The 24757-nt window shown below is 48.0% G+C and overlaps 13 protein-coding genes across 13 annotated transcripts; 7 read left to right on the forward strand and 6 right to left on the reverse strand.

Moving 5' to 3' along the window:
* Positions 1-153: 153 nt before the first annotated feature.
* N7533_004533 (alpha/beta hydrolase) lies at positions 154-933 on the forward strand (the record flags this gene model as incomplete). The annotated part of the gene is made up of 1 exon (XM_057101183.1): positions 154-933. The coding sequence occupies one exon, from the start codon at positions 154-156 to the stop codon at positions 931-933; it is 780 nt and encodes a 259-aa protein (XP_056960813.1).
* Positions 934-1746: 813 nt separating this feature from the next.
* Positions 1747-2070, forward strand: N7533_004534 (uncharacterized protein; the record flags this gene model as incomplete). The annotated part of the gene is made up of 1 exon (XM_057101184.1): positions 1747-2070. The coding sequence occupies one exon, from the start codon at positions 1747-1749 to the stop codon at positions 2068-2070; it is 324 nt and encodes a 107-aa protein (XP_056960814.1).
* An 861-nt stretch (positions 2071-2931) lies between these two features.
* On the forward strand, positions 2932-4548 carry N7533_004535 (beta-lactamase/transpeptidase-like protein; the record flags this gene model as incomplete). Its single annotated transcript, XM_057101185.1, has 1 exon — positions 2932-4548. One exon carries the CDS (start codon positions 2932-2934, stop codon positions 4546-4548), a length of 1617 nt encoding a protein of 538 aa, XP_056960815.1.
* A 1568-nt stretch (positions 4549-6116) lies between these two features.
* Positions 6117-9045, forward strand: xlnR (putative C6 transcription factor; the record flags this gene model as incomplete). Its single annotated transcript, XM_057101186.1, has 3 exons — positions 6117-6516; positions 6569-8838; positions 8902-9045. 3 exons carry the CDS (start codon positions 6117-6119, stop codon positions 9043-9045), a joined length of 2814 nt encoding a protein of 937 aa, XP_056960816.1.
* A 946-nt stretch (positions 9046-9991) lies between these two features.
* N7533_004537 (uncharacterized protein) lies at positions 9992-10892 on the forward strand (the record flags this gene model as incomplete). Its single annotated transcript, XM_057101187.1, has 2 exons — positions 9992-10191; positions 10400-10892. The coding sequence occupies 2 exons, from the start codon at positions 9992-9994 to the stop codon at positions 10890-10892; spliced, it is 693 nt and encodes a 230-aa protein (XP_056960817.1).
* Positions 10893-11207: 315 nt separating this feature from the next.
* N7533_004538 (uncharacterized protein) lies at positions 11208-12002 on the reverse strand (the record flags this gene model as incomplete). Its single annotated transcript, XM_057101188.1, has 1 exon — positions 11208-12002. The coding sequence occupies one exon, from the start codon at positions 12000-12002 to the stop codon at positions 11208-11210; it is 795 nt and encodes a 264-aa protein (XP_056960818.1).
* A 421-nt stretch (positions 12003-12423) lies between these two features.
* Positions 12424-13018, reverse strand: N7533_004539 (uncharacterized protein; the record flags this gene model as incomplete). The annotated part of the gene is made up of 2 exons (XM_057101189.1): positions 12424-12490; positions 12552-13018. The coding sequence occupies 2 exons, from the start codon at positions 13016-13018 to the stop codon at positions 12424-12426; spliced, it is 534 nt and encodes a 177-aa protein (XP_056960819.1).
* A 954-nt stretch (positions 13019-13972) lies between these two features.
* N7533_004540 (DUF92 domain-containing protein) lies at positions 13973-15287 on the forward strand (the record flags this gene model as incomplete). The annotated part of the gene is made up of 4 exons (XM_057101190.1): positions 13973-14158; positions 14247-14458; positions 14538-14898; positions 14964-15287. The coding sequence occupies 4 exons, from the start codon at positions 13973-13975 to the stop codon at positions 15285-15287; spliced, it is 1083 nt and encodes a 360-aa protein (XP_056960820.1).
* Positions 15288-16311: 1024 nt separating this feature from the next.
* Positions 16312-18245, forward strand: N7533_004541 (inorganic phosphate transporter; the record flags this gene model as incomplete). The annotated part of the gene is made up of 4 exons (XM_057101191.1): positions 16312-16393; positions 16477-17412; positions 17486-17899; positions 17956-18245. The coding sequence occupies 4 exons, from the start codon at positions 16312-16314 to the stop codon at positions 18243-18245; spliced, it is 1722 nt and encodes a 573-aa protein (XP_056960821.1).
* A 236-nt stretch (positions 18246-18481) lies between these two features.
* On the reverse strand, positions 18482-18808 carry N7533_004542 (uncharacterized protein; the record flags this gene model as incomplete). Its single annotated transcript, XM_057101192.1, has 1 exon — positions 18482-18808. One exon carries the CDS (start codon positions 18806-18808, stop codon positions 18482-18484), a length of 327 nt encoding a protein of 108 aa, XP_056960822.1.
* Positions 18809-19123: 315 nt separating this feature from the next.
* Positions 19124-20742, reverse strand: N7533_004543 (uncharacterized protein; the record flags this gene model as incomplete). Its single annotated transcript, XM_057101193.1, has 2 exons — positions 19124-19855; positions 19924-20742. 2 exons carry the CDS (start codon positions 20740-20742, stop codon positions 19124-19126), a joined length of 1551 nt encoding a protein of 516 aa, XP_056960823.1.
* A 1410-nt stretch (positions 20743-22152) lies between these two features.
* Positions 22153-23274, reverse strand: N7533_004544 (3-isopropylmalate dehydrogenase; the record flags this gene model as incomplete). The annotated part of the gene is made up of 1 exon (XM_057101194.1): positions 22153-23274. One exon carries the CDS (start codon positions 23272-23274, stop codon positions 22153-22155), a length of 1122 nt encoding a protein of 373 aa, XP_056960824.1.
* Positions 23275-23759: 485 nt separating this feature from the next.
* On the reverse strand, positions 23760-24704 carry N7533_004545 (uncharacterized protein; the record flags this gene model as incomplete). Its single annotated transcript, XM_057101195.1, has 4 exons — positions 23760-23943; positions 23999-24081; positions 24142-24593; positions 24656-24704. The coding sequence occupies 4 exons, from the start codon at positions 24702-24704 to the stop codon at positions 23760-23762; spliced, it is 768 nt and encodes a 255-aa protein (XP_056960825.1).
* Positions 24705-24757: the final 53 nt, after the last annotated feature.

Consider the following 24757-nt stretch of genomic DNA (forward strand, 5'->3'; position numbering starts at 1 on the left):
ACCTGGGCAGTGCCCTAGGGTGGGGGGGCCTGAAAGCTAATCCCCGGACGGCCACCGGAACAGGCGGGCGCCGTGCACCTGCTTGATTCCCAATCTCACGGTTTCGACTCCCATTCGGATTCATTGCTCTGTTCATATCGTCCATCTCTCATCATGTCCTCGGCACCAACTCTCATCTTCGTCCATGGGGCCTGGCACGGCCCAGCCTGTTGGAGCAATGTGACCTCGCAACTGCAGCAACAAGGTTATCGATGTCTCGCCCCGCAGCTTGAGTTCTGTGGCACGCAAGAACCAGTACAATCTCTGGCAGGAAGCATTGGTCAGGTTCAAGATCTAATTGCGGCAGAGACTACACAAGGCAACAATGTTGTTCTTGTCAATCACTCATTCGGAGGCTGCGTGGGAAGCAGCTCTGTGAAAGGCTTCACTCAAAAGGACCCCTCCAAGTTGGGTCCTGGCTCCGGGAAAGTTGTGGGAATTGTCCAGATTTGTGCCTTCACGCCTGCTTCCAAGACTGCACTATATGACATTATCAATCTCGATACTCCCTTCCACCATTCCGGCCCTGATGGATGGGAGTTGATCGATAATGGGGAACCCATCGACCTCTTCTACAATGATATCTCCCCCGAGGATGCGCAGCAGTGGAAGGGTCGACTACTCAAGCATTCAAGCGCTTCCTTCAAGGACCGGGAAAGTGTCTATGCTGGCTGGGCTGATGTCCCCGTATGGTACCTTTTGTGTACTCGGGATCAAGCTATCCCTGTCCAAGTGCAGGAAATGATGGTCGCAGCAGCACGAGATGCAGGGGCAGACTTCACTACCAAGTCCTTGGATGCATCACACAGTCCATTCCTAAGCAAACCTAATGATACCGTTGGATTTATTCTAGAGGCCCTGGGAGATTTCGACCAGAAATCATCCAGGTCTTGATCCTGTAATGTTTATGTTATTATTGTCTCTTGTCGTATAAGAAAGTTACTTATTTCATGATGTAAAGCCATTCTAGCTCATATACTAGTAATCAAGCATAAACTCGTTATTTTTGAGTTGTTGGTTCTTCCCTGGGTCCATGTTTACCACTCAATCGAGGGTACATGATCAATTTGATAGACTTAGAAGCTGCAACTTGAAGTAACTTGGAACGTGTACACCCTCATATAACTACCATTTATCTTATATGAGATGATGAAAATGGCGACGGGATTCCTTTTCGATCGGAAAACGGGTTATTAAAAGGTTTTCGGTGCACGTATCGAAGCTTTGGAGCATTGCGATCCTCTCCACGTTTTACATACTACTGGTAGCAGCCCCCCCCAGACAAGCCACGGCTGAGATATCGATCATTTTCATCATGATTGTCCTCTCCAGTGTATATAGCTGGATCGTATACTACAAGTATAAGAGTCTAGAATGAGGTCTTCAACTTGGCATGCTAGTAGTAGTACATAGATGAATAGACCTGCAGCAATCCAAGTCCCTTTGGTAGTATAGGTATGTTATAAAGCGACTCTTGGACTCGTCTGCCTACGCCCTCAAGATATGAGGGGTTAAATTTCGACTGCTTTAGAAGCCTAATGTCGGAGTATCTATAATAGTAACAATGAGCTTGCAAACAGCGGCAAACTCCATGGAAACTGGAATGACCAGTGAGGAGATTGGAAATGGCGTCAGGAAAAGAGAATTTGAAAGCTACACAATTATTGGCCTGGTCTCTACGATCCGAAGAAAATCTAGGTAGAGGGTATGGGTAGGAAAAAGAAGCATTCTGATGTCATTGGATCGCCAGCTGCCAAAGGTGACGGCGTGGATAAACCAGATCCAGCGAAGACCAAGAAGAAATATCAACTTCTTTCGACCGAAAATGAACAGTCACGTTCTGCTACCTCGATGTTAGCCCCAGCAATGTCAAATGAGCTTGTTGTCATGTTGCAAAAACTGATAGAGAAACCAGAGAAACACGATACTGAAATGATGGTGAAGAAGAAGAAGAAGAAGAAGAAGAAGAAGAAGAAGAAGAAGAAGAAGAAGAAGAGAAAAAGCGGGAGGAACATGATACTGAAGTGGTGATCATGATGAAGCAGGAGGAACATAATACTGAAATAAGGAATGATTTGAGGACGATGGAGAAGAAGCAGGAGGAGGAATGGCATAAATTTATGGATGATCTAATGATAATGATGAAGGCTACCCTGAAAAAGCCTCCCGGATTTCATTAACAAATTGAGGTCTACTATGCATTTGAGTCATCGAGTCACGGTGTTCATGGGGTTGTGATACGAGAAAAGAGGACAATTTTGCAGAGAGGTGATTAGTTCTAGTTCTGTACAGTGCTCCATAGTGGTAACCGGCTCAGTAGTAGCCACTGATCCAAGCAAATTTTGTACCTTAGGGCACTAACATCTCAATACACATCTCAAATATCTATTCGGCTTTCGAGTGGACCTTAAAGTTCCCTAGCCCTTCACTTAATCCATATAATCTTAGACCTGACGGACGCTGAGACGGTTAGTCTAAATTGCGGAACTACTAAACTGATTGCCGCTATGGAGCGCCGCAATTCCCCTGGAGGAGGTTGTGATTCAGCAAATTCAATAATTGATAGCCTGGTATGCTTTATTGGCTATGATGTATACAAACCTTACCAATATTGTTGAGTTGTCTAAACTAAAAAGGTTAAGAGCCCCCAACTCTGCCAGTCGGTACATGCTAAGCAATGGACCCCGCCTTGCTTCCCCGCATCTAGGTTGCACTGCGGTCTCAGGCTCCCTTTCTGAATTATCTCGGCAGAGGCTGGTTGACAATAAATATCACCTTCGCACTTATTGGTCTCTATTAAGAACACATCTCCCTGGTTTCCTAGGATAGACAAGCACCTCATATCATTTTTAGGTATTTCCTTTGCTTCCACGGTACTTTAGAGAGAGAAATATGCCCCCACAACAGTCTGTGGAAAAGGTGCTTGATACCGTCTCTCGCCATTATCGAGGCCCAGGAGGGGCTATTGCTGTTATCAAAGATGGAAAACTCCTTAGTCAACGAGTTTGGGGATATGCCGATATTGACCAGCGGATTCTCCTGACTCCAGAGATTCAAATGCCCATTTGCTCAATCACTAAGCAGTTTGTGTGTGCCCTGCTCCTTGATCTCGAGCGCAACCCACCACCAGAAGTGGCCGCCAAGGGGGACATCCAAACTCAATTTACGAACAAGCTTTATGAGTTGCTTCGCCCTGAATTAACCCAAGGTACTGGTCTGACGCTTCAACACCTGTGCGACATGCAGTCTGGCATACGCGACTATTGGGCCATGACTACACTCTGGGGTGCACACCCTGAAGACAAATTTTCAGTTGAAAAGGATGGCCCTGCGGCGATTGAACGGACACGGTCTTTTCATTTCCAGCCTGGAGACGAATACTCCTATTGTAATGTTAACTTCTATATTACGGCACGCGTGATTGAACAGGTTACAGGACAGCCTCTTGGAAAATTGCTTGCCGAGAGAGTGTTGTCTCCTGCTGGAATGACGACCGCATTACTCTGTCCTGATACCGCCCAGCACCCAGGGCCATGTGTTGGATACGAAGGGACGGAAAAAACCGGATACAAATCCGCGGTCAATCGGATGGAATGGTCTGGAGACGCAGGCTTGGTAGCTTCTCTCGCGGACATGGTCGCCTATGAAAAATACCTGGATCACATTCACTCAGATCCACAAAGTTGGTATAGCATTGCAATTCAGCCGCAGACTTTTAATGATGGCACTCCGGCAAAATACCACTACGGACTTGCCCATGTTGATGTGGAGGGCATAAATACCGTGGGCCATGGGGGTGCTTTGCGCGGGTATCGACTTCACCGACGCCATGTACCAAGTGAGCACTTGTCTGTTGTGGTCTTGTTCAACCATGAAGCCGACGCATCTGCGGCTGTCAATGATGTGATCAGGGGAGTACTGGGTCTAGAAAAGCCCAGTAGGATGGATATTGCTGCAAGCTTTGACTGGATCGGCACATTCCTTGATCGTGACTCGGAAATAGCAATTGCCGTGAGTAAAGGGGCACAAGCTGGGGAAATTTGCATCAGCTACGCATTTTCCCCTGATACCGAGGTCGTGAGGTTGGTCAATTTCAAAGAAGCTCAGTCTAAATCAATGACTGCACGTATCATGGGAGACACTCTATATGTCGATCGCATAGGGGATAACCGAAAGCTAGAAGCTCGACGGATCGTGCCTCGCGAAAATGCACGTGAGGATATCTCTCTCCAAGGAGACTATAGCTGCGCTGAAGCCGACTCGACCTTTCATTGCAGCGGCGGGGCAGGGCTTTTTTATGGCTCTTTCGATGGGTACTTGGGTCGCGGGCCAGCAAGTCTGATGAAATATCTCGGTGATGATGTTTGGGCGTTGACCTGCCAGCGTGGCCTCGATGCACCTGCACCCGGCGATTGGACTTTGGCTTTTCAACGCAATGAAAGTGGCGCGATAGTAAATTTCAGAATTGGATGCTGGTTGGCTAAAGGTATCGTATTTGTCAAGACTTAGCCGGCAGCAAGCGGTGGTCAAATTATATCAATTCTCCAACTCACTACAGGGCCTGAACTCTTGTTTCGTTTCAAATAGATGTACGTACCTACCTATGTAAATAAAAGGATATCCAGCAGGATGCCGTATACTATCCTGCAGCCCTGGAGGTATCAGCCCTTTGACCTTTTCTAAAAATGACAGTGGAACCTGTTCCAGTCCGAATTTCTTACCTGTGCCAACCTGAAGTAGAATGAGGATTGATGCATGATTGCTGTTAGTTTTCCAGACCGCTTGTTAGGTCCGGAAATTAATGATCTACATAACCTTTAGAATCCAGCGAAGATATTATGGCTAAAATTGCTAGCAACTGCGTCAGCGGATTCGATGGCGGTCTCAAAACTGGGTATATCCCGGGGGAACATCCGGAACCCCACAAACACCATAGCCGGATTTAGGCAAAATGGCTTAAAAGCCCGGGATAAGGTTAGACTGACCCCGGGAGAACCCCCTTAGAACAACCTTGGAAACGATTCAACTTTCTTCTGTTGATCTTAAGAAGCAGGAACAGCTCTTAGTCAGAATTAGTGCCGCGAAGATTAAATTTGATCATCATCCGATGCTTTTGAAGAGAACAGGCATATTTAAGTTGGCAAACAGTGCGGTACTAACAGTTGTAGTAGTTTCTCATAACCTTGGAGGCCTCGGCAAATGCTCAACACTTGTAAGTTGACTGCCGGCGACTAATCTGCATGCCACAGAAACTGGTGCATATGAATGCCCTGGCTAACAGTACTAGTACTAACTAGTAGTTAGCAATAGTAACCTAGGTATGTTAAACTCGGAGAACGCACTTGATTTCGAGGCCTCTGCCTCTTATTTTTGAGTAACTTTTTAAGCTAACTTCTTCTGTTTTGATACTTAAAGTGAAAGCAACTTGAATAACCGTATAAATAGTAGCTACTGCAAATGTAGATCAAGATGTCACTCTGCCGAGTCCGGTAAAATACCCGGGGCTGTAAGCGAATGTGCAAAGGGATGCACTCCGCAATGAAACCCCAGTGCAGGTACCACTCCCCATCAGTCCGAACTATGATGATCAAAGCCATAATTGCCACTTGCATGATTACTCTAGTTTTAGTAAGTTCGTAGACCCTCAGCTCATGCTAATACTAGTATTGCATCCACCTCACCCTAGCATACCATACGATAATACCATACGATACCACGTGCCTCCCAGGGCTGCCAATGGTTCCCCCGCTTCTCCAGATTTTCCCCCTCGCCATCTTGCAGACCCTGAAACTCTGCACTTCTTCAGTTCACCTTACTGCCCTAACTATTCCTGGGAGGCACCCTCTAGAGATCCTCTGCAAACAATTCCGACTGAATCCTCGGTGCTCGGGTCTGAGACCAAGGATCGGATCGCCTCGTTGCCTCCACCGCCGTCCGGGGTACCTCTCTGTTACTCAACGATCTCACCTCCATGTCCTGACGCTTTCTTCAACTCTCGTGACGCAGTGGCTAGGAAGCAGATACCACGTTGATATATTCGGCTCCATGCTGCTCGAAGCCTAACTCTTCGGAGAAGCATGTCGACGGCCCCCCTCCGATCTGTCGCCAGTTCCTACTCCCCTTTCTCGGCTCGGTCGCAAACCATTCGAATGGCCCAGTCGCAAACCCCCGGTCTCGATACTCTCGCAGAAGGGTCGCAGTATGCCTTCGAGCAACTGCAGCTGGCACGCCAAGCTGGCACGGAATCGAATACCTCAACCGAACCCGAAGCGCTGCCATCCTACAGCGAACAAAATGACTCCCGTATAGCCGCAAGAGGGTCATCGCAGCCGCGCGACAATCTAGCGGAAGCTCGATCAACCATACGCAAATCCTCGTCCGCGACTCCAGTTCGTCGAAGAATAAGTCGAGCCTGCGACCAATGCAATCAGCTGCGCACCAAATGCGATGGGCAACAACCCTGCGCGCACTGCCTCGGTAGTCTTTTTCCACGATCAGAAACAATTGTGGCCGCGCTAACAAATTTCAGAGTTTGGACTCAGTTGCGAGTACGCCCGAGAGCGTAAAAAACGGGGGAAAGCCTCGAAAAAGGATCTTGCGACATCAGGCATGAGTTACACCGACAAGAAGATCAAAGATAATGTTTCTGTGCAAGCCGATTCTCCAAATGGTCAATCTCAGGATGCGAATGGACCGTACGATACGGCCTTCGATGCCGCACGGGCTATGCCAGGAACTACCCCGGCCCATCTACGAAACTCTAGCGCCCCTGAGATCCTGAGAATGCAGCAGAACTCACATTCGCAGCAATCCACAGCATCAAATATTGACGGCATGTCTTTACATTACGGCAATACGTCCGAGCCGAACCGTCCACCCATTGTCCCTGATCTCCGCTCACTACAAATGATGCACCAAAATGGCAACTCCCGGTCACCATCCACATTACTCAATTCCCAAGGATTCGGGTCAAACTACAACGATGGAACATATAACTTGATGAATTCTCAAGATGCAGGCAATGCCTCGATCAACCAATTCCGGATCGGTGGAACGACAGACAATCAATCCGCGCCTTTCTTGGGATTTTCTCCACCGGCCCAATCGCCTAGCTGGCTTCCCTTACCTTCGCCGTCACCCGCAAATTTCCCGTCTTTCAGCATGGCTCCATTTTCCAGTTCATTAAGATACCCCGTCTTGCAACCCGTACTTCCTCATATCGCTTCAATTATCCCCCAGTCACTCGCATGTGATCTGCTGGATGTCTATTTTGCCAGTTCATTCTCCTCCCATCTCTCACCACTATCACCTTACGTCGTTGGATTTGTTTTCCGCAAGCAATCCTTCCTTCACCCAACAAAACCCAGAATGTGCAGCCCTGGCCTACTTGCTAGTATGTTGTGGGTAGGCGCACAGACAAGTGAGGCTGCATTCTTGACATCACCTCCGTCTGCGCGTGGGCGGGTCTGCCAAAAATTGCTGGAGTTGACTGTTGGTCTACTACGGCCCCTTATCCACGGACCCGCCACCGGAGAGGCGTCCCCCAACTATGCAGCAAACATGGTCATCAATGGAGTGGCCCTTGGAGGCTTTGGTGTCTCCATGGATCAATTGGGTGCACAGAGCAGTGCGACAGGTGCGGTAGATGATGTTGCGACTTATGTTCATCTGGCTACCGTTGTATCGGCCAGTGAGTACAAGGCAGCGAGCATGCGCTGGTGGACAGCTGCATGGTCTTTAGCACGAGAACTCAAGCTGGGTCGGGAGCTGCCGCCAAATCCCACGTCTAAGCAAGATGGCGAGCTAGAGCGTGAATCGGAACTCGACATGAATGGAATTAAAAAGCAGTCGTCATCGCTTTTAAATACCATGAACAATGGGACTGGTAGCTCGGCAGTCAACCTGACCGAAGAGGAACGTGAGGAGCGCCGTCGAATCTGGTGGTTACTATACGTCATGGACAGGCATCTTGCCCTTTGCTATAACCGCCCTCTTACATTGTTGGATAAGGAATGCGAAGGGTTACTTCAACCAATGAATGATGATATCTGGCAGGCGGGTGACTTTTCAACCGCCAATTACCGACGCGCTGGCCCAGCATTTGAGTGCACCAGCCACAGTACATTCGGCTACTTTCTACCTCTCATGTCTATCCTCGGAGAAATTGTGGACTTACAGCATGCTCGAAATCACCCGCGGTTCGGCCTTCATTTCCGCAACAGCGGCGAGTCAGAAATCCAGGCGATGGAGATCACTCGGCAGCTAGATGTCTATGCACAGAGTTTGAAGGAGTTTGAGGCTCGATACACTAGCTCTCTGGCTCTCGGGACCGCCGATAACGATGCGATTATGGAAGGATCCCACCTCAACCATGTCAGCCCTTCTGGGCGATCAAGTAGTACGGTCGGCTCGCATGCGAGCCAGTCCATCGTGCATACCAAGATGGTTGTCGCGTATGGCACGCATATTATGCACGTATGCCATATTCTCTTGGCTGGCAAATGGGATCCCATCAATCTACTTGATGACAACGACCTCTGGATTTCATCCGATTCATTCATCTCCGCCATGGGTCATGCGGTTAGTGCAGCAGAAGCCGCCTCCGAAATTTTGGATTATGACCCAGATTTGAGTTTCATGCCTTTCTTCTTTGGCATTTATCTGCTACAAGGGAGTTTCTTACTACTTTTGACGGCCGACAAATTACAAGGGGACGCTAGCCCGAGTGTTGTCAGGGCCTGCGAGACCATCGTACGAGCGCACGAAGCTTGTGTTGTTACTCTCAATACAGAGTATCAGGTAATCCCCCCCTTTTCTTGGTTTCTAGGTCTCCGTAATCCAAGCTAATATTTCTGTTTTCAGCGGACCTTCCGAAAGGTGATGCGCTCAGCTCTTGCTCAAGTCCGTGGTCGTGTTCCCGAAGACTTTGGTGAGCAGCAACAACGCAGACGGGAAGTACTCGCGCTCTATCGCTGGAGCGGAGATGGCAGTGGTCTTGCACTGTGAGGACTGGTTATTTGGCTACCAGGATTGATTTCCTCCGTCCTGCCTGCTAATCTGTCTGCTGCCTAACCCTTTGTGGGTGAAGAACACATTCATATTATATTTTCTGTATACTATTGTTGCTTTTACTTGGATGCTGGACATACATACATACCCAAGGCGCAGGAGGACAGGGTTTATTTATTACATATTATTGATTCACGCATATGGAATACCCTTTCTTGGAAGTTGGTATTAAACCCGGAACACCATGCTAAGAGCTCAGCGGATAGTGTAGTGGCTAGCTTCCCTACCATCCAGGCCAAACCTGGAGGGCCCCCAGGCGGAGTCCGCTAAGTATAGTTATCCCTGGGCTATACATGAGCCGACAGGGGGGTGGGTGGGAACACCAGCTCCAGATCTCCCAGGGGCACCTGGGAAGGATGGGGCAGGGTATCATTTTTTTTTCTATAATTTTTTTCTGCTGATATTTTCAAGAGCTATTTGACCCGAATCTGCTCTTTTTATCTTCTTTTAACTATGTTTAAGGTGTAGTTTAGAGCTTGGAAGTATTGTATGTTGTGATCTGTATTTACCTGAGGTCCAACTTACGTACTTTGAACAACTCTTGGGAACAGCGGTACATGGCCCCACTTTTTCCGGGTACGCCGAGGTTGGCGGTTCGAACTACGCGCGTGTCAATTTTCTTCTTGCCTGGCCTAACTACTACAACCTCCTACACCATCCCTGAATCCATAATATCAAACAAAGCGACCTGTTTTCCGTGCCCATTATGACTACCAGTGATCTCGTGTACTCTATTGATCAAGAAATTGCTGGTTTCTTCGAGAAGACCGCAGCGACTCGTTTAGAATGTGACACTTTTACAAGCGAACGTCTTGGTGGGGACATTGTTCCGGTGGCCGTTTAAGGTGTATGCAGCTATACCGTCTATGCCGGCCAACTAAGCATGGAGATTGCAAATCTCGCTCGAAGCATCTACGGCCAATTTGCACCCGAAGTGTCATTTCTGGGGCAAATCGGAGAAGTAAACGAAAGCAAAGAACCGCTTCAAATACACGTCATGAGTCGAGTACAAGGCATTAGTCACTTCGATTTTGTCCTGGCACACAACAGCCAGGTACCTGAGAACTCACCCAAATTTTCTTCGTGGCGCAAAATTCTTATTATTGATATCGCGAAGCATGCTGAGCGTGCTCACATTCTTGTTACAGAAACACCAATTTGCTAATTACATGCCATACGAGGTTCTTTAGTCTTTCGTGGAAAAACCCTCAACTTGTTGATCAAGTGTACCGCGACTAATTGTACTATCGATACAAAGAAGAACTTGATTTACTTCTTGTTTCTCTCCCAGATCGCTTCCACCCGGTAATACAAAGTCTTTCGACTTACTACCGGCTATTTTTTCTCTTCTCATGGTGCTAATCCACAGAGACTTTGGTGTTTGCAACTTTATTGTGAATGAAATGACTTGCAATTTAGTCGGGGTGGTGGATTGGGCCGAAGCAGAGATTGCACCATTTGGCTTGAACCTATACTCTCATTATCGACTAATAAGTAAAATCCATCTCAAAAATAGTTGGTCCCGTTATGACGATTATGTCACTTTGGAGGTTATTTTCTGGAGCACATTCATCGAAGATACTGGAGGGTTGAGTAGCGACACAATCAGAGCCATCAAAGCAGCAAGAAATGTAGGACTGCTACTATCTCGTGGCTTTACGAGTCGTCTCGTGAATATACCGGAGCCAGTACCTATTCAGGATAATAAAAACGGAGCATATAACATGCGTGATCTCGATGGGCTGTTAATTAATCTAGTCACAAGATTTACAGATTTGGTATAGATGATGAATACTGGAAATTGGATAGGAAAAAGGGACCAAGGATTGAACTTTGGAATAACCAAAAAAAAAAGACATTCAAATAAATATGCCCTTCATATTGCATGATTTGTGCTCCATGCCGCCAGCCCCTAATCAATTAATGGCTAGAATTATCAACCTACAGTCTTGGAACCAAGAGATTCATCAATTGCGGAAATCGCATAGTTCAGAAACATCGCGCTTTATATTGTACATAAATTTAACATCATATATTATCCAATTGGGGCTCTTTAACTCTGGTGCAAAGGATATGAAATCAGGCAGTATCACGGCCAGCTATACCCATCCGAGGGCCCTTCTCATGAGACTCAAGACATCTTGAAAAGTATACAGAGAGCTTGGAGGTGACCGAGAGTTTCTTAGTATTCTCTTGGATATTGATAGAAATCCCTGCTGTTCTGCTATATCTGCAGCAGTATTCCCATCGTGATCATTCGAGAAGGGATTAGAACCAGCTTTCAAGAGTAGCATCACGACGTCCACATTGCCTTCTGCCGCCGCCCAATGTAAAGGCGTACGCCCAAACATATCCTCTTTTGTCAAATCTGCCCCTCCACTGAGAAGTATATTGGTGATATCCGGGTCTTGAATCAAAGCTGACCAGTGAAGAATGGAATAATCACCTGCAGTGCGCACAGATAGATCGGCCCCATTTTCGAGCAAAAGTCGAACTAGCTGCACCGCCTGTCCATGAACAGCCAGATTGAGTGCCGTTATGCCACCCTGTGCGGAAATATTTGGACCAAGACCAGCATCTAGCAGTAGCCGTGCGATGTTATATTCGCCACCTTGACATGCACAGTGCAGACCGGTATATCCTCGGTGATTCTGTATGGCGAGGTCGAAATCCTTGGAGAGCAAGGACTCAATGATATCAATGCATCCATTTGTAGCGGATTTATGTAACACCGTATCGCCTGCTTCATCCTTGATCGGCACCCAATATTTCGGTTTGTATAGGCGCTCCATGCCTGGGATGGCCCGGGCAAGGTTGATCAAGTCCCACGGGCCTAAGAGTCGGGCTATGAGGAGGAGGATTTCCGGTGGGAGAATTGGGAAGCTTCTATGCATAATGTGAGATGTATCCTCCAGGGACATTAATTATTTGGAAGGAAATGGGTGAGTGTGGGCGGTTGAGAACTAGGAACTAGTAGTGGCGTTTCAGCTGCCGTTGGTTGTACCCCAAATTGGAGAATCACCTGCCTTGCCCACTGGCACTCAAGCCTCCAACCAAAAAGAATAGTATTATGGGGAAGTTATCGCAGATTTCGAAAGCGATAAAGTTATAATAAATATCTGAGCCGATAAATTTGATACCAAGGAAGCATTATCTCCTGGTAGGGAATTCAACATAGCTGGTTGGCTCCATAACATGGCTGGCCAAGATCGCCAGCCTACTCACTTTTCATTCGTTGGAAATTTTTCGTCTTCCTTTTGTTTCTGCTCTCCATTGTGAACTGGCATTCGCTTTGCACAAAAATTATCAAGGGGTTCACTCGGCAAAAAAGGCAGCAATCGCAATCAAAGCCCAATCTGCAACTAAAAGAACACCCTGAATCCTATGGAGTCTCAGTAAAATATCCTATATCCTGGCTAGGAGATGGAAGATAAAAGACTGACCATGTTGACTCTCCCTCCATGATGAGATAGTTAAGCAGAAGTATAGACGCAAAAAGGCTTACAATCTCGAATCCATCGAAACTGAGAGTCATATTGTCGATATTCATCGGCCACGCCAAAAGCACCATTAGCGGAGTCACGAACAAAGATGTTTGCAAACATTTCCCGACAGTGACTTCTATAGTGCGATCCATTTCATCGGCCAAGGTGTGGGTTATTGGAGCCAAGTCATTGTTAAGAATGGGTAGCAATATAAGTCCAATGAAAGCCTTTGAGATGTTGGCATTATGACTGAGATTGTCGATACTGTCAACAGCGAATTGGGCGCAGAACGCAATTAGCGTGGTAGATGTGGTTAGCATTCCCAAAGCGACGTAAAGATGTAATTGTGGCTGCGAGTCGAAATCATCAAAATAAACAAGCGGATCTTCCAATTCGGGCTTGCTGCCAGGGATGGCACAAAACATGTACCCGATCCGAGCCAAACCTTTTTCTGCTGCCCCCTCAACGACTCGATATCTCCGACGCTTTTCGGTTCTAGGAGATGGTCTGTTCCATATATCGGCATGTGATTTGTATTGAAAGAAAAGATACGCAAAGTAGACGCACAGAAGCACGGCCGAAGCACGGCCGAAGCACCTCGCGATTGCTTCCTTAAACCTGCACTATTCGTCTGAGAGAGCAAGTGCGCTGCTGTTGGGATCAAAAGACTGGTAGATGAGAGCGACAAAAGGTTGGCACAGGTGTGGGCAACTGTCTTGTTATATTTCTGTGACATTCTGTTGTATCCACCCAGAATGAAACTGACCCCAAGCATAAGAAGCAAATTACTTAGAATTCCTCCAACAAGCGTCGTCTGTAAAATTAACGCTTGGTGATCTCTCAGGAGAAATATTCCTGAGATAAATTGAACGAAATTGCTATAAGCCCAACTCTTGTGAGCAAAAATCACATTTCCTAAGTGAGATGAGTAACTTACTATAAAGTGATATAGAGGAAACCTGCAATAGCGCCTCCGCGTATTTTGATTTCATGGAGCGCATTTTCCTCTAAGATGATGCTCAGGCATTCTGGACAGATATGTGTAATCTAAGGGAGTATCTAAATTTGGATGAGCAAAGGCGAGACACTTTGGAGAAACTTGTCTTAAAATTGTAGCGCACCGAGGTATTGAGATTTTGTGCTTCATGTGAGAGCTCAGGACAAATAGAATATTGTGTAGCATTTCACGAAAGTAATCAAGTCAAGGAAAAAGAAGAGAGGGTGGTTGAGTACATAGTATATAGACCCTGGGGCAGTGGAAGTACCCCAAATTGGAGAATCACCTGTCTTGCCCCACTTAAGCTTTCCTCGCACGAGCCAGCCTGGCGGAATGTTTCACGTCACTTCAACCAACCCCAACTCAACTCCCCACGCCCCTCATGAAGCCCTTAATCGGTATTTTGGCTGTCGCCGCTCTGGTATACCGCGCCTGGGCGCGCAAGTCGCTCACTCCTCTCGGTCTGGTCGTCGCTGGTGTGTCGGCAACTGCTCACGCGCTACACCCGTGGTCAACACCTTTCTGGTTGCTCGCGGTCTTTTATTATGGGGGCACAAAAGCTACGAAGGTGAATTTCCAGGGCACATTCAAATCCAAATTCGGATCGCTGGAATCATTCTATACAACAAGTTGATGCTGACACCTTGTGCCCTTAGGTCAAACATGACATCAAGGCACGTCTGACACTCTCAGCGACCGGTGCAGAAGGGGGAGAGGGCCCACGTACACATGTCCAGGTCCTGGCGAACTCGGTAGTCGCAACTGTTCTCAGTATCGCACACACTATTGTGTTAGCAAGGAGCCCCGTTGAATCATGTTTCTCTCTCGGCCACAGCGCAGCGGATATCTTAATGGTCGGAATTGTTGCGTATGTTGGCCCCGACCCGCTTGGTCTTGATATATACTTCCTGGCTTGATCACTGACTTTTCATGCGGGAGGTCAATAGAAACTACGCAGCAGTCGCGGCTGATACCTTCTCTTCTGAGCTGGGCATTCTCTCCAAGTCCAAACCACGTCTCATCACCTCACTTACACTTCGACAAGTTCCTCCCGGTACAAATGGTGGCGTGACTGCAGCCGGGCTGGGGGCCGGACTGCTTGGTTCATTCACGATTGCCCTGACATCTGCCATAATGTTGCCATTTTGCTCCGAGTTTGAGATACGAGATCGGGCAGTGTGGACGGTAGCTCTGAGCTTCTGGGGTTTGCTCGGAAGTGTGTTGGACAGCCTACTGGGAGGTCTCTTGCAAGCCAGTGTGGTCGACAAGCGAAGTGGCAAGGTCGTAGAAGGCAGTGGTGGGCGCAAGGTAAGTTTCTCTTCCAGTTCCCTGTGTCGCGTGTCCCACGTGTCAGCCATCTGATGTTCACGCAGGTCCTGATTCACCCGGGATCCACCAAACCTGCTGGTGCTGTTCTTGGCTCATCGGTGGAATCGACTAGCAGTACCCACCTGGGCACAACCGAAGCAGTGGCTAACGCGGCAACGCTTCGGGGAAGCCGAGTAACGGGCACCTCTGTGGGAAGCAGTCAGACCGACCGGGCGCATGAGGAAGGTCATGAGAGCCGCCGAATTGAAAGCGGACACGACTGGTTGGATAACAACGGGGTGAACGTGCTGATGGCCGTGTTGATGAGTGTGGGGGCGATGGGTATTGCCCAGTGGGCTTGGGGGGTCGAGCTCCAGCAATTGTGGTAAATGCGTCGCATGTCAGTGGGACCGATGGGAAGTGGATAGATCCCAGGACAAATGCATTTACCACAACGGAGTCCGGAGTACGGAGTATAATTGCAGACCAATGTTGTACATGAGCTCCTTGCGCCTCGTGGAATTGAATTGGATTTTGGTTAGCCTCAACTGGGATACCTCATGCACAGGCTACTCTGAACAGTCTCGATATAAGCGAAGAAGCAATTTAATCCATTGCGTGTCTACGGAGTACGGAGAATGGTACATCCTATACGAACACATTCCTGGATTGATCCGGGGCAAAGCCTCTTCTAGAACACGAGCGCCGGGGCGTGTTTCATTGCAGCCGGTATCATTTTAGAATTTCATACCTAGTCAATACTGGGACTATACCCCATCTCACCAGTCCAGGAGAGTCTCCACCCCACGTGTGTTCATCTCTCCATCTTATAGGAAGTGGTCCCTGCGGCCCCAGTATTGCCAAGTCTCTCTCCAACCAATCACAACCATCATCAATCTACATCAGGTCCACTTCCTGCCAGATCCAACCTTACTTTTACCCTCACTCCGGTTGTTTTTTATAAAGTCAACGCCTGCGCCCAGCTTCGCCAAGTTCTGCCAAGGTCGCCAAATTTGCTTCGAACGGGCTCTTTCCAGGAGAATTCTCTATCATAGTGTCTTGGCTACCATTCTATTGCGTGATTTCGCCCCGGTACCGTCCCCCATTTGCGCGCCACCGAACCTCTGACTTTGACACTAGAAACCTGCCAAGATGTCTTCGAACGATGCTTGTGAAGTCCATCTCGCGAGTCGCAGACGCACGTGTGGTCTGTCGACCTGCTTATGGCAGGTGTGGTCGTGAATCTGTGGCGACGTACGGCGCACCATGCGGCGTTTCTCGCCGAGCGCCAGAAGCGAACACCCTGGGATACTTTTGTACATAAACCCTGACAATCTGCGCTTCTCTGCCACAAATCGTACTTCTCCCTGTTGATCAATCGATTCCTTGGTCACTGCCAATCCTCCAGTCAAGATGGTGTATCTCCATGAGTACGACTATGTCTTCGCCATCGGCACTATGTTTGCCTTCCTTGATGCCTACAACAACGGTGCCAGTAAGAGAATACCAAATCATCCACAGAATCATTGAAATTGATGATTCATTTTCCCCTTTGATACTAATTCACTCTTACTATAGACGATGTGGCAAACTCCTGGGCGACCAGTGTTTCCTCTCGTTCCGTCTCCTATAGACAAGCCATGATTCTTGGCACGATCTTCGAGTTCCTGGGTGCAGTCACTGTCGGTTCTCGTACTGCTGAGACGATCAAAAACGGTATCATTCCAAGCACCGCTTTCCAGGATAATGCCCCTGTTCAGATGATGGCCTTCACCATTGCTCTCGTCGCCGCCTCGTCCTGGGTCATGTGGTGCACCAAGCACTCCGCTCACGTTTCCTCGACCTACTCTCTCATCTCGGCCGTTGCTGGTGTTGGTGTTGCTACTGTCGGTGCCTCGCAGGTTCAGTGGGGTTGGAACAAAGGAAAGGGTCTGGGTGCTATCTTCGCCGGTCTGGGAATGGCCCCCGTCATCTCGGGTTGCTTTGGAGCCATCATCTTCACCCTCATCAAGGTCATCGTCCACATGCGCAAGAACCCCGTTCCCTGGGCTGTCTACAGCTCTCCCTTCTGGTTCCTGGTCGCCGCCACTATCTGTACTCTTTCCATCGTCTACAAGGGTTCTCCCAACTTGGGCCTGGGCAAGAAGCCCATTTGGTATATCGTCGCTGTGACTCTGGGTACCGGATTTGGTGTCTGCCTTCTTTCCATCATCTTTTTCGTCCCCTTCCTCAAGGCCCGCATCCTCAACAAGGATCACTCCGTCAAGTGGTGGATGTTTATTCTGGGCCCCCTGCTGCTCAACCGCCCCGTCCCTACCACTGGCGAGGCTGCCAAGGTTCCCAACTATGCCGTCGTCCAGGATGATGAGGACTACGAGACCTCCACCCACGCCGGCTCCATTGATGAGGACGACAAGAACCCCCGTACCAGCGACAAGGAGAAGCAACTCGTCAACTCCGAGACCGCCCAGCTGACCTACAAAGAGATCGTGGCTCAGTCCGAGGAGCGCCACCGTCAAAAGCTTCTGCAGAGCCGCGGCCCCCCTAGGCTGGGCGATGCGCTTTCTTCGCGACAACCCTATGGGAGCCGGTGAGATCTACGAGGTCCGCAACATGGTGACATTCTTCAAGCGTCTTCCTCCCATGATCGTCTGCGGTCTTCTTTACGGTTTCCACTACGACATCCACACTGCCCAGTCTGGTGTTGTCGGCACCCCTGAGGGTGAGCGTATGAAGCGTGTCTATGCCGCTGCCGAGAAGTACCCCAACGAGGTCGAGCACACCTACTCTTTCGTCCAGGTTCTCACTGCCTGCACTGCTTCCTTCGCCCACGGTGCCAACGATATCGGTAACTCGGTCGGCCCCTGGGCTGCTATCTATTCTGCCTGGTCGACTGGCAAGACTGCTGGTGCCAAGGCCCCTGTCCCGGTCTGGCAACTGGCTGTCCTTGCTCTCTGGATTTCTCTCGGCCTCTGCACCTACGGTTACAACATCATGAAGGGTAAGTTCCATGTCAATTCTCGTTTTGAAGTCACAATCTCTAACCACTATGAACAGTCATGGGTAACAAGATCACCTATCACTCCCCCAGCCGTGGTTCCTCCATGGAGATGGGTGCTGCCCTTACCGTCCTTATATTCTCTCAATACTCCCTCCCTGTCTCTACCTCGATGTGTATCACCGGTGCCACCGTCGGTGTCGGTCTCTGCAACGGAACCTTCAAGGCTGTTAACTTCCAGCGTGTTGGTCTCTTGTTGCTTGCCTGGATCATGACTATCCCTATCGCCGGTACTCTCGGTGGATGCTTGATGGGTCTGTTCCTTAATGCTCCTCACTTTAGCTCATGATATGGGTGATGAGTAGCCGGATGGCTGTTGCTGCTGTTGTCATAATAATTTCATAGAGTTGATATCCTTTTGCATTTAATTTCACATTGCCAGACAAAAATCGAATTTTGATCTACATTTCCAACTGATTTCCATCTTTCAATCCATATATCGCTAGCTAGAATCAATCATGCACATAAGCCTAATAGAAAATTAAGTCCAGACCATATTTCTATTAGACACACTGGTTGAATTAATTAATCGTCATTAAAGCTCTTCAAGACCCGATGGAACTTCTTTGCCAGTCCCCATACTCTAAGATGATCCATAGCTTTCAGGGCATCCTCTCTCAGAGCACCAAGACTACGAGTGTCGCAAATATTATCCACCGAGCCAAAAGAGGCAGGTCCACCGTGCTCTATCCATCTCTCCACGTTCCCAAGATCATCTCTTGTCTGAATCTGCTCCAGAGGCGACACATCCAATCTCACCGCGGAGGTTCCATATACAGCCACTGGGCCCTCATCAAAAGGGAAAAACTTCACAAAGGCGAGAAGGAAAGCGTAGGAGAAAAATACACGCATGGTTTCACATGGTGTAAAGCTGGTACAGTCGCGTGATATGGCTACTACCAGGGCTGCATGATGAACGGACCGTCGCGTGGCAGCTGGATTGCGAACAAATCGGAGACGAAGATGAGACCTCGCCCTAGAGAGCTCTTGATTAAGTGGAGCGACCGATGACCCATGTTTCCAAGCATAATTATGGCGGAAAATGAAAGTGACCAGGTCCATTGTTTCCCCACCACTGCTGAGGTAAGCATAATGAGCCGTTGAGCAAGCGACACTGCCAGAAAAGCGTTAGGAGATATCGTCAGAATTTGCAAATGATAGGGGGACTCACTTCATATTCACCATTTCATTTACGCAATTTGGCCGAGACAAAGAATTGCTCATTGCCGAGAGACGCGCTAGAAGATTTTCTCTGGTTTTCTTGTGGACATCCACCAGGGACGACAGGCCCAGAACCTTCGATGATGAAGTATCCTCGATCTCGCGCAGGTCTCCAAGAAAACGACTGATTACCAATGAGCAAATTCGCTTAGCCCAATTAGGTGTCGTATTTGGAATTCCTTTCTGCGCGATGATATTCTGAAGCAATGGATAAAATCCAATATCACTTTGAAGGCTTGTGGAGAAGGAGGCTACCGAGGCCCATGCATTCGCTGAAGGAGCTTCCCATAGATTCTCTGAGCACGGTGCTTTCATTGGAAGTTCTGAGACGCTGAAAACTCCTCTTTTGCTAGTAAGTGTAGACATAGTGCAGTCGAACTCAAAGACTGACCATGCGACACGCCTTTCAAACTCGGTATCGCGCCAACGGTTCCAGGCGCGTTCGAGCGTCAAAGGATCCATCTTTTTAAGATGTTGGAAGTCACATGAACTGCTGTCACTTTGAGCTGCATCCGAAGATAGCACGCCTAGCTCTCTTAATCCTGTCGCAAGAAGTCCCCTTGAGGCATCGGCTAGCTCGTATAAGCGCCGGTTTCCAGACCCCAAGGCGTATATTTGATGTAGGCATGATGCAGCAATGTATACTGGGTTGCGATATGACCTGCTGTCGGATTGACCCTATTTGAAAGATTTAATTGACGGGGAATTCAGAGTTTCAGAGTTTCAGAGTCGCGAGATACACTTACCATCCAGAAAAGACTACGTTGAGTGATTTCCGCCAATATTGGAGCTACTCTCTGAGTCCCCTCGGTAGTTGAGTAAGACGCTCCTATACAGGCCATGGCGGCTAACAATGCAGCTGGGCATTTTTCAATGCGCCAAGTTGGTACATGAATAATTGAAAAGGCTGGGTGGAACTCTGCAAAGTAAGTTTTGACTAAATCTCCAAGAAATGCAATGGTAGGAACCATCTCCAGTGCCGTACTATCGTTTAAAGATGGAATAAATGGAGTCGAAAGTACCTTGACAAAATCCTTGGCTGTACCGGATTTAATAGTCGGGATATTTCCTATTGTTTGTTCGAGTACTTCTCGGAGTGGAGGTAGCTTTATTTTCCGGAAGCCTTTGTTCGATGTATAATCGAAAGGCCAGGACTCGTTGCCCCCACGATCCAGAATACCGGGCCAGGATTCATGCTCGTTCTTCTCTGAGGGGTCAGGATGGAGCTGTGGTGGTCGTTCGCTCCTCGGTGATGGGGTGAAGGTTTGATTGATTGATATAGGTTGATTCCTCAACCTATCTCCATTGAAAGACTCATCGTTGTAAAGAGTCTGCATATCACCAGAAACAGGTGGTGAAACATCTGTCTCGCACCCCAACCAATCCATCTTAGATGCTCTAAAGAAACTGCTATCAAATGCTTCGAGATCAAGTGAGAGATTTTCCAGCCATTCGTAGTTCCCTTCGTCCGCTCTTGAACCCATTAGCCCCTGATCAATCTCCAAAGCAGGATAATGGGTATCCCTTGGCATGAACGGAGTCTGGTTATAATCTTGAGGGCCCATAATTACAGGTTGCTGAGGCAAATTGGCATGCAGAAATGCCGGTCTAGACTGGTCCAGACTGGCTTCTGAATAATTTTGTAGTAAAGGTGTATTTTCAGTGCCTCGAATCCCGGTTATCGAGTCGGACGTCTCTGGAAATTCACATTCCAGATAAGAGCCGGCAGTTTCATGACCTGGCGAAGGTTGGCCATGGCGTATGGAGTCTCTTTCATCATTATCAGCATCCCAAGGGGGTTGAGACTGAGCAAACGACTGTGATTGAATAGCCAACTCAGATAAAGATGATTCATATGTGCAGGAAACTTGTTTTCGGAGACACGAGGCACATGGTATATCGCGATTACATTTCAGTTTGTATCGAATACACCGTTCGCAAGACTTTTTTGATCTTTTCTTCTGTCCTGCTTGTTTTGGATCATGGACAACCCGAACATGGCGCTGATATACATCCTTTCGGTTAAACGTCTTATTGCATGCATGGCATTGAAATATTTCCTTCGGGCTGCCACATGTTAATATGGATCCAAATAGACAACTGTCCTCCGATCTGATAAAGCTTCAAATACCTAGAATGCTGAAGCTGATGACGATGAAGATGAGAAATCCGAGACAGCTTGGTGCCACAAATGTCGCACGCGTAATTTCGCTTATTGTGCTTGCGATTCCTCTAGGGCATACAGTTAGGACCTGTTCCGATATCGCCGGCTGATCTTTGACATACTGATTCCGAGCCCGCAGCGATCTCCGGGCTGCAGGGGTCTGGCATGACTATCTGCAATCTTTGATTTTCCCCATCCGGCGATGAAAGTGGGGGAATTGCGATGGATATTCATATCTCTGATAGATGGTGGGGGTTGTCAACTCATGACGCGCTTCTTGCCATCGGACTTCTCTCCTGGCAATGCCCCGCCCCCACTCCGGATTCCGGAGCGGGGCTTGCACTCTAAGCCTGAGTCCCCAGTACATGCATGCATTTGATTAGATATTTTGAATTGGAAAATTCAGAGTATGTAACTGAGAGTAGCATTTTTTCCTTGTTGGTCTAGTCCAACTAACTCCTGGTCATCTCGTAGAATTAGTTTATCAATCGAACAGCACAACCAAGTGAGCTGTCTAGCACCAAACACCTTAGCTAAAGCATAAAACTATCTCAACACAATCCCAAGTAAGAATGTAAGAGTAAGCAAGCATACTTCGAGTGCGAGGAACACCATACTTGTCTGATTAGTAGTAATATAATTCTACAAGAGACTCCATTACGAAATAGAGGATGTTGAGATATTGTCTTAACTATTGTGCTTGCTGGACGGCTCGCTTGGTTGCGCTGCTCGTAAAGCACTCTGACTAGTACTAGCAGTAGCAAAATGCTGATATTATCTTTCTCCTCAAATATAGGGCTCTTATATATCTTCACTGGTCTAATAATTGCTGCAACGCTTCCCGAACTAAACTTCCCATATCCTTCGTAGAGGTCGTTCCTCTCATATCTTTCGTTCGAAACCCAGCATCCAAAGTTGAATTGACAGCCTTCTCGACTGCTGCAGCTTCCTCCTCCATGCCAAAGCTATACCGGAGCATCAATGCTACACTCAGAATTGCACCGATGGGATTTGCAATCCCTTTCCCTGCGATATCCGGTGCTGAGCCGTGCACTGGTTCATAGAACCCTTTGACTGGGTCATCTCCCCATTTTTGTGCAGGAATATCAGCCAAACAAGCAGAAGGAAGAACACCCAATGTTCCCGGAATGACACCTGCGAGATCGGAAAGAATATCTCCAAACGTATTGTCCGCAAGAATGACTCCATTGAAAAGCGTTGGTCGCATCATCATCAGAGTAGTGGCACTATCGGCAAGCTGATGCACAATCTCCACTTCAGGAAACTCTTTCTCAATAGTTTCCTGCACAACTTTTCTCCAAAGCCTGGAGCTAGCCAAGACATTGGCCTTATCGCAGCTAGTGACAGTTTTCTTTGGACTGGCACTCGACAAAGCCAGATGAGCGGCCATGCGAGCGATGCGCTCAATTTCGGAGCGTTTATATGACCACAGATCGGAGGCGTAGTCTGGTGTCTCCTCCTTGGGTCCGTAGAAAGGTCCACCACAGTTCTCACGTAGCACAATGAACTTTGCTCCACGTACGAGTTCGTCGCGAAGGGGACTATTTCCTGCAGCAAAGTATTCACATGGTCGTAGGTTTGCATAGACTTGCGTAACATCACGTAGGCGCAGTGTGGCTCCTTCAGGACCTTCAAATCCTCGCCTCATGCCATCCCATTTCGGGCCTCCAACTGCCCCCATGAGGATTGCATCTGCTTTGCGGCCTGTTTCCAGTACCTCATCTGTTACTGGCGTGCCATGCGCGTCAATCGAGCAGCCACCAAACAAACGGGGTAAAAGTTTGAATGCTGCGCGGCTTTTTGGGTGTGCAGAAATCACGTCGAGAACAGCTGTGGCTTCTGCGGTGACCTCGGGGCCAATCCCGTCTCCCCCGATGACGAGGATGCTGAATTCGGGCTTAGATTTGGTCATGTTTGAGAGTCTACTCGAATTGGTTCAAAATAAGATGGTAATCTCGAATTCATGTCAGAATACACTATCTATATGTGCGAACGGCTTCCCAGGCCGTTTTATCCCTCACTGGGCGCTACCATTTTGGTCCCGGAGTATGCGGTGGGGAGGAGGGGAGAAGGGGAGGGGAAAGAACCCCGTATTAACTACTCCCCCCCCACTCCCCACGAAGTCTCCCAGAAATGACCTCTCGGGGTATTGACTGTATTGTTTCCATGGTTTTATGGGGGGTGAAGAGAAAATTGGGAAAGTTTTGCATGCTTCCTCTGCTTCCCTCGCCTTGCATTTTACCGAAGTATCCAAGCCCGAGAAAACAACTTGGAAAGTTCATACTTTACCTAGGTATTTAGGATCAGAGAAGATCAAAATTCAATAGATTCAATAAAGTTCGTATTGATTGCCTTATAGATTATCTATGTGTTGCTATAGTAGAGTATTCAAGTTGTCTAAATTGTTCTACCTCCATCAACATCCAAATTCACACCGGTAAGAAACTTCCCTTCATCACTAGCCAAAAACAATGCTGCATTTGCAACATCTTCCACTTCCGTTAAGCGACCAAGAGGAACATTACCTAGGAACTTCTGACGATTATCAGGAGTGTCGGGAACGCCTGCGAACGATTCAAACCTGAATATAATGTTAATGATTCTATTCAGTGGAATTGTTGTAGATTAACACTCACAGTCCAGTTCCACAGAGAAGGGGGCAGATTGAGTTGACGCGGATCTGGTGGGGACCAAATTCTAGAGCCAGCCCTTTGGTTGCCTAAGAATAACATCAGATACTGAATAGCGGACCAAAAAATTCGGAGTTGGAGAATCCCACGTTAGAAACGGCACCCTTGCTAGCGTTATACCAAACGAGCCCCTGGCGTGGCCTGCTAGCCCCACAACTCGACATGTTGATACAAATTCCAGCCTTCTGCTTAACAAACACTGGAAAAACTGCAGAGACAGAGTGGAATATTCCGAGGCAGTTGACATCAAAGCATCGAGCATACTCCGCTTCTGTGACATCTAGTGTGGGCTTGTTCTTGTAGCTCGTTCCAGCATTGTTGATCAGAATATCGATTTGACCAAATTCTTTCAGAGTACGTTGCAAAGCAACATCCCAGTCTGCCCGCTGGGTGACATTCATTTGCTGAACCAGCACAGAACCGGAAGGGCATGCATTAATGACAGCGTCAGCAGAGTCAATGTTCAGGTCGCCAATTAGAACCTTTGCACCTTCGTTGGCAAATACTTTCGCGATCGCTGCACCAAATCCGGAGCAACCGCCTGCAATTAAAATGTGAGTATCCCGTTGCAAGTGACTTCAGTGAGCCCTCTAGATTACATACCAGTTACAAGTGCGACCTTTCCATTGAGACGTCCTTCTTTCGTGGCCATTTTGAGAACTGTTACAATATGTACTGTCGATGAGATGAAAGTAATAAAGTATA

This window comes from Penicillium manginii (genome assembly GCF_028828005.1).
Source record: "Penicillium manginii strain IBT 31320 chromosome Unknown utg000004l:1.0-7231830.0:1.0-7236170.0, whole genome shotgun sequence".
NCBI lineage: Eukaryota > Fungi > Ascomycota > Eurotiomycetes > Eurotiales > Aspergillaceae > Penicillium > Penicillium manginii.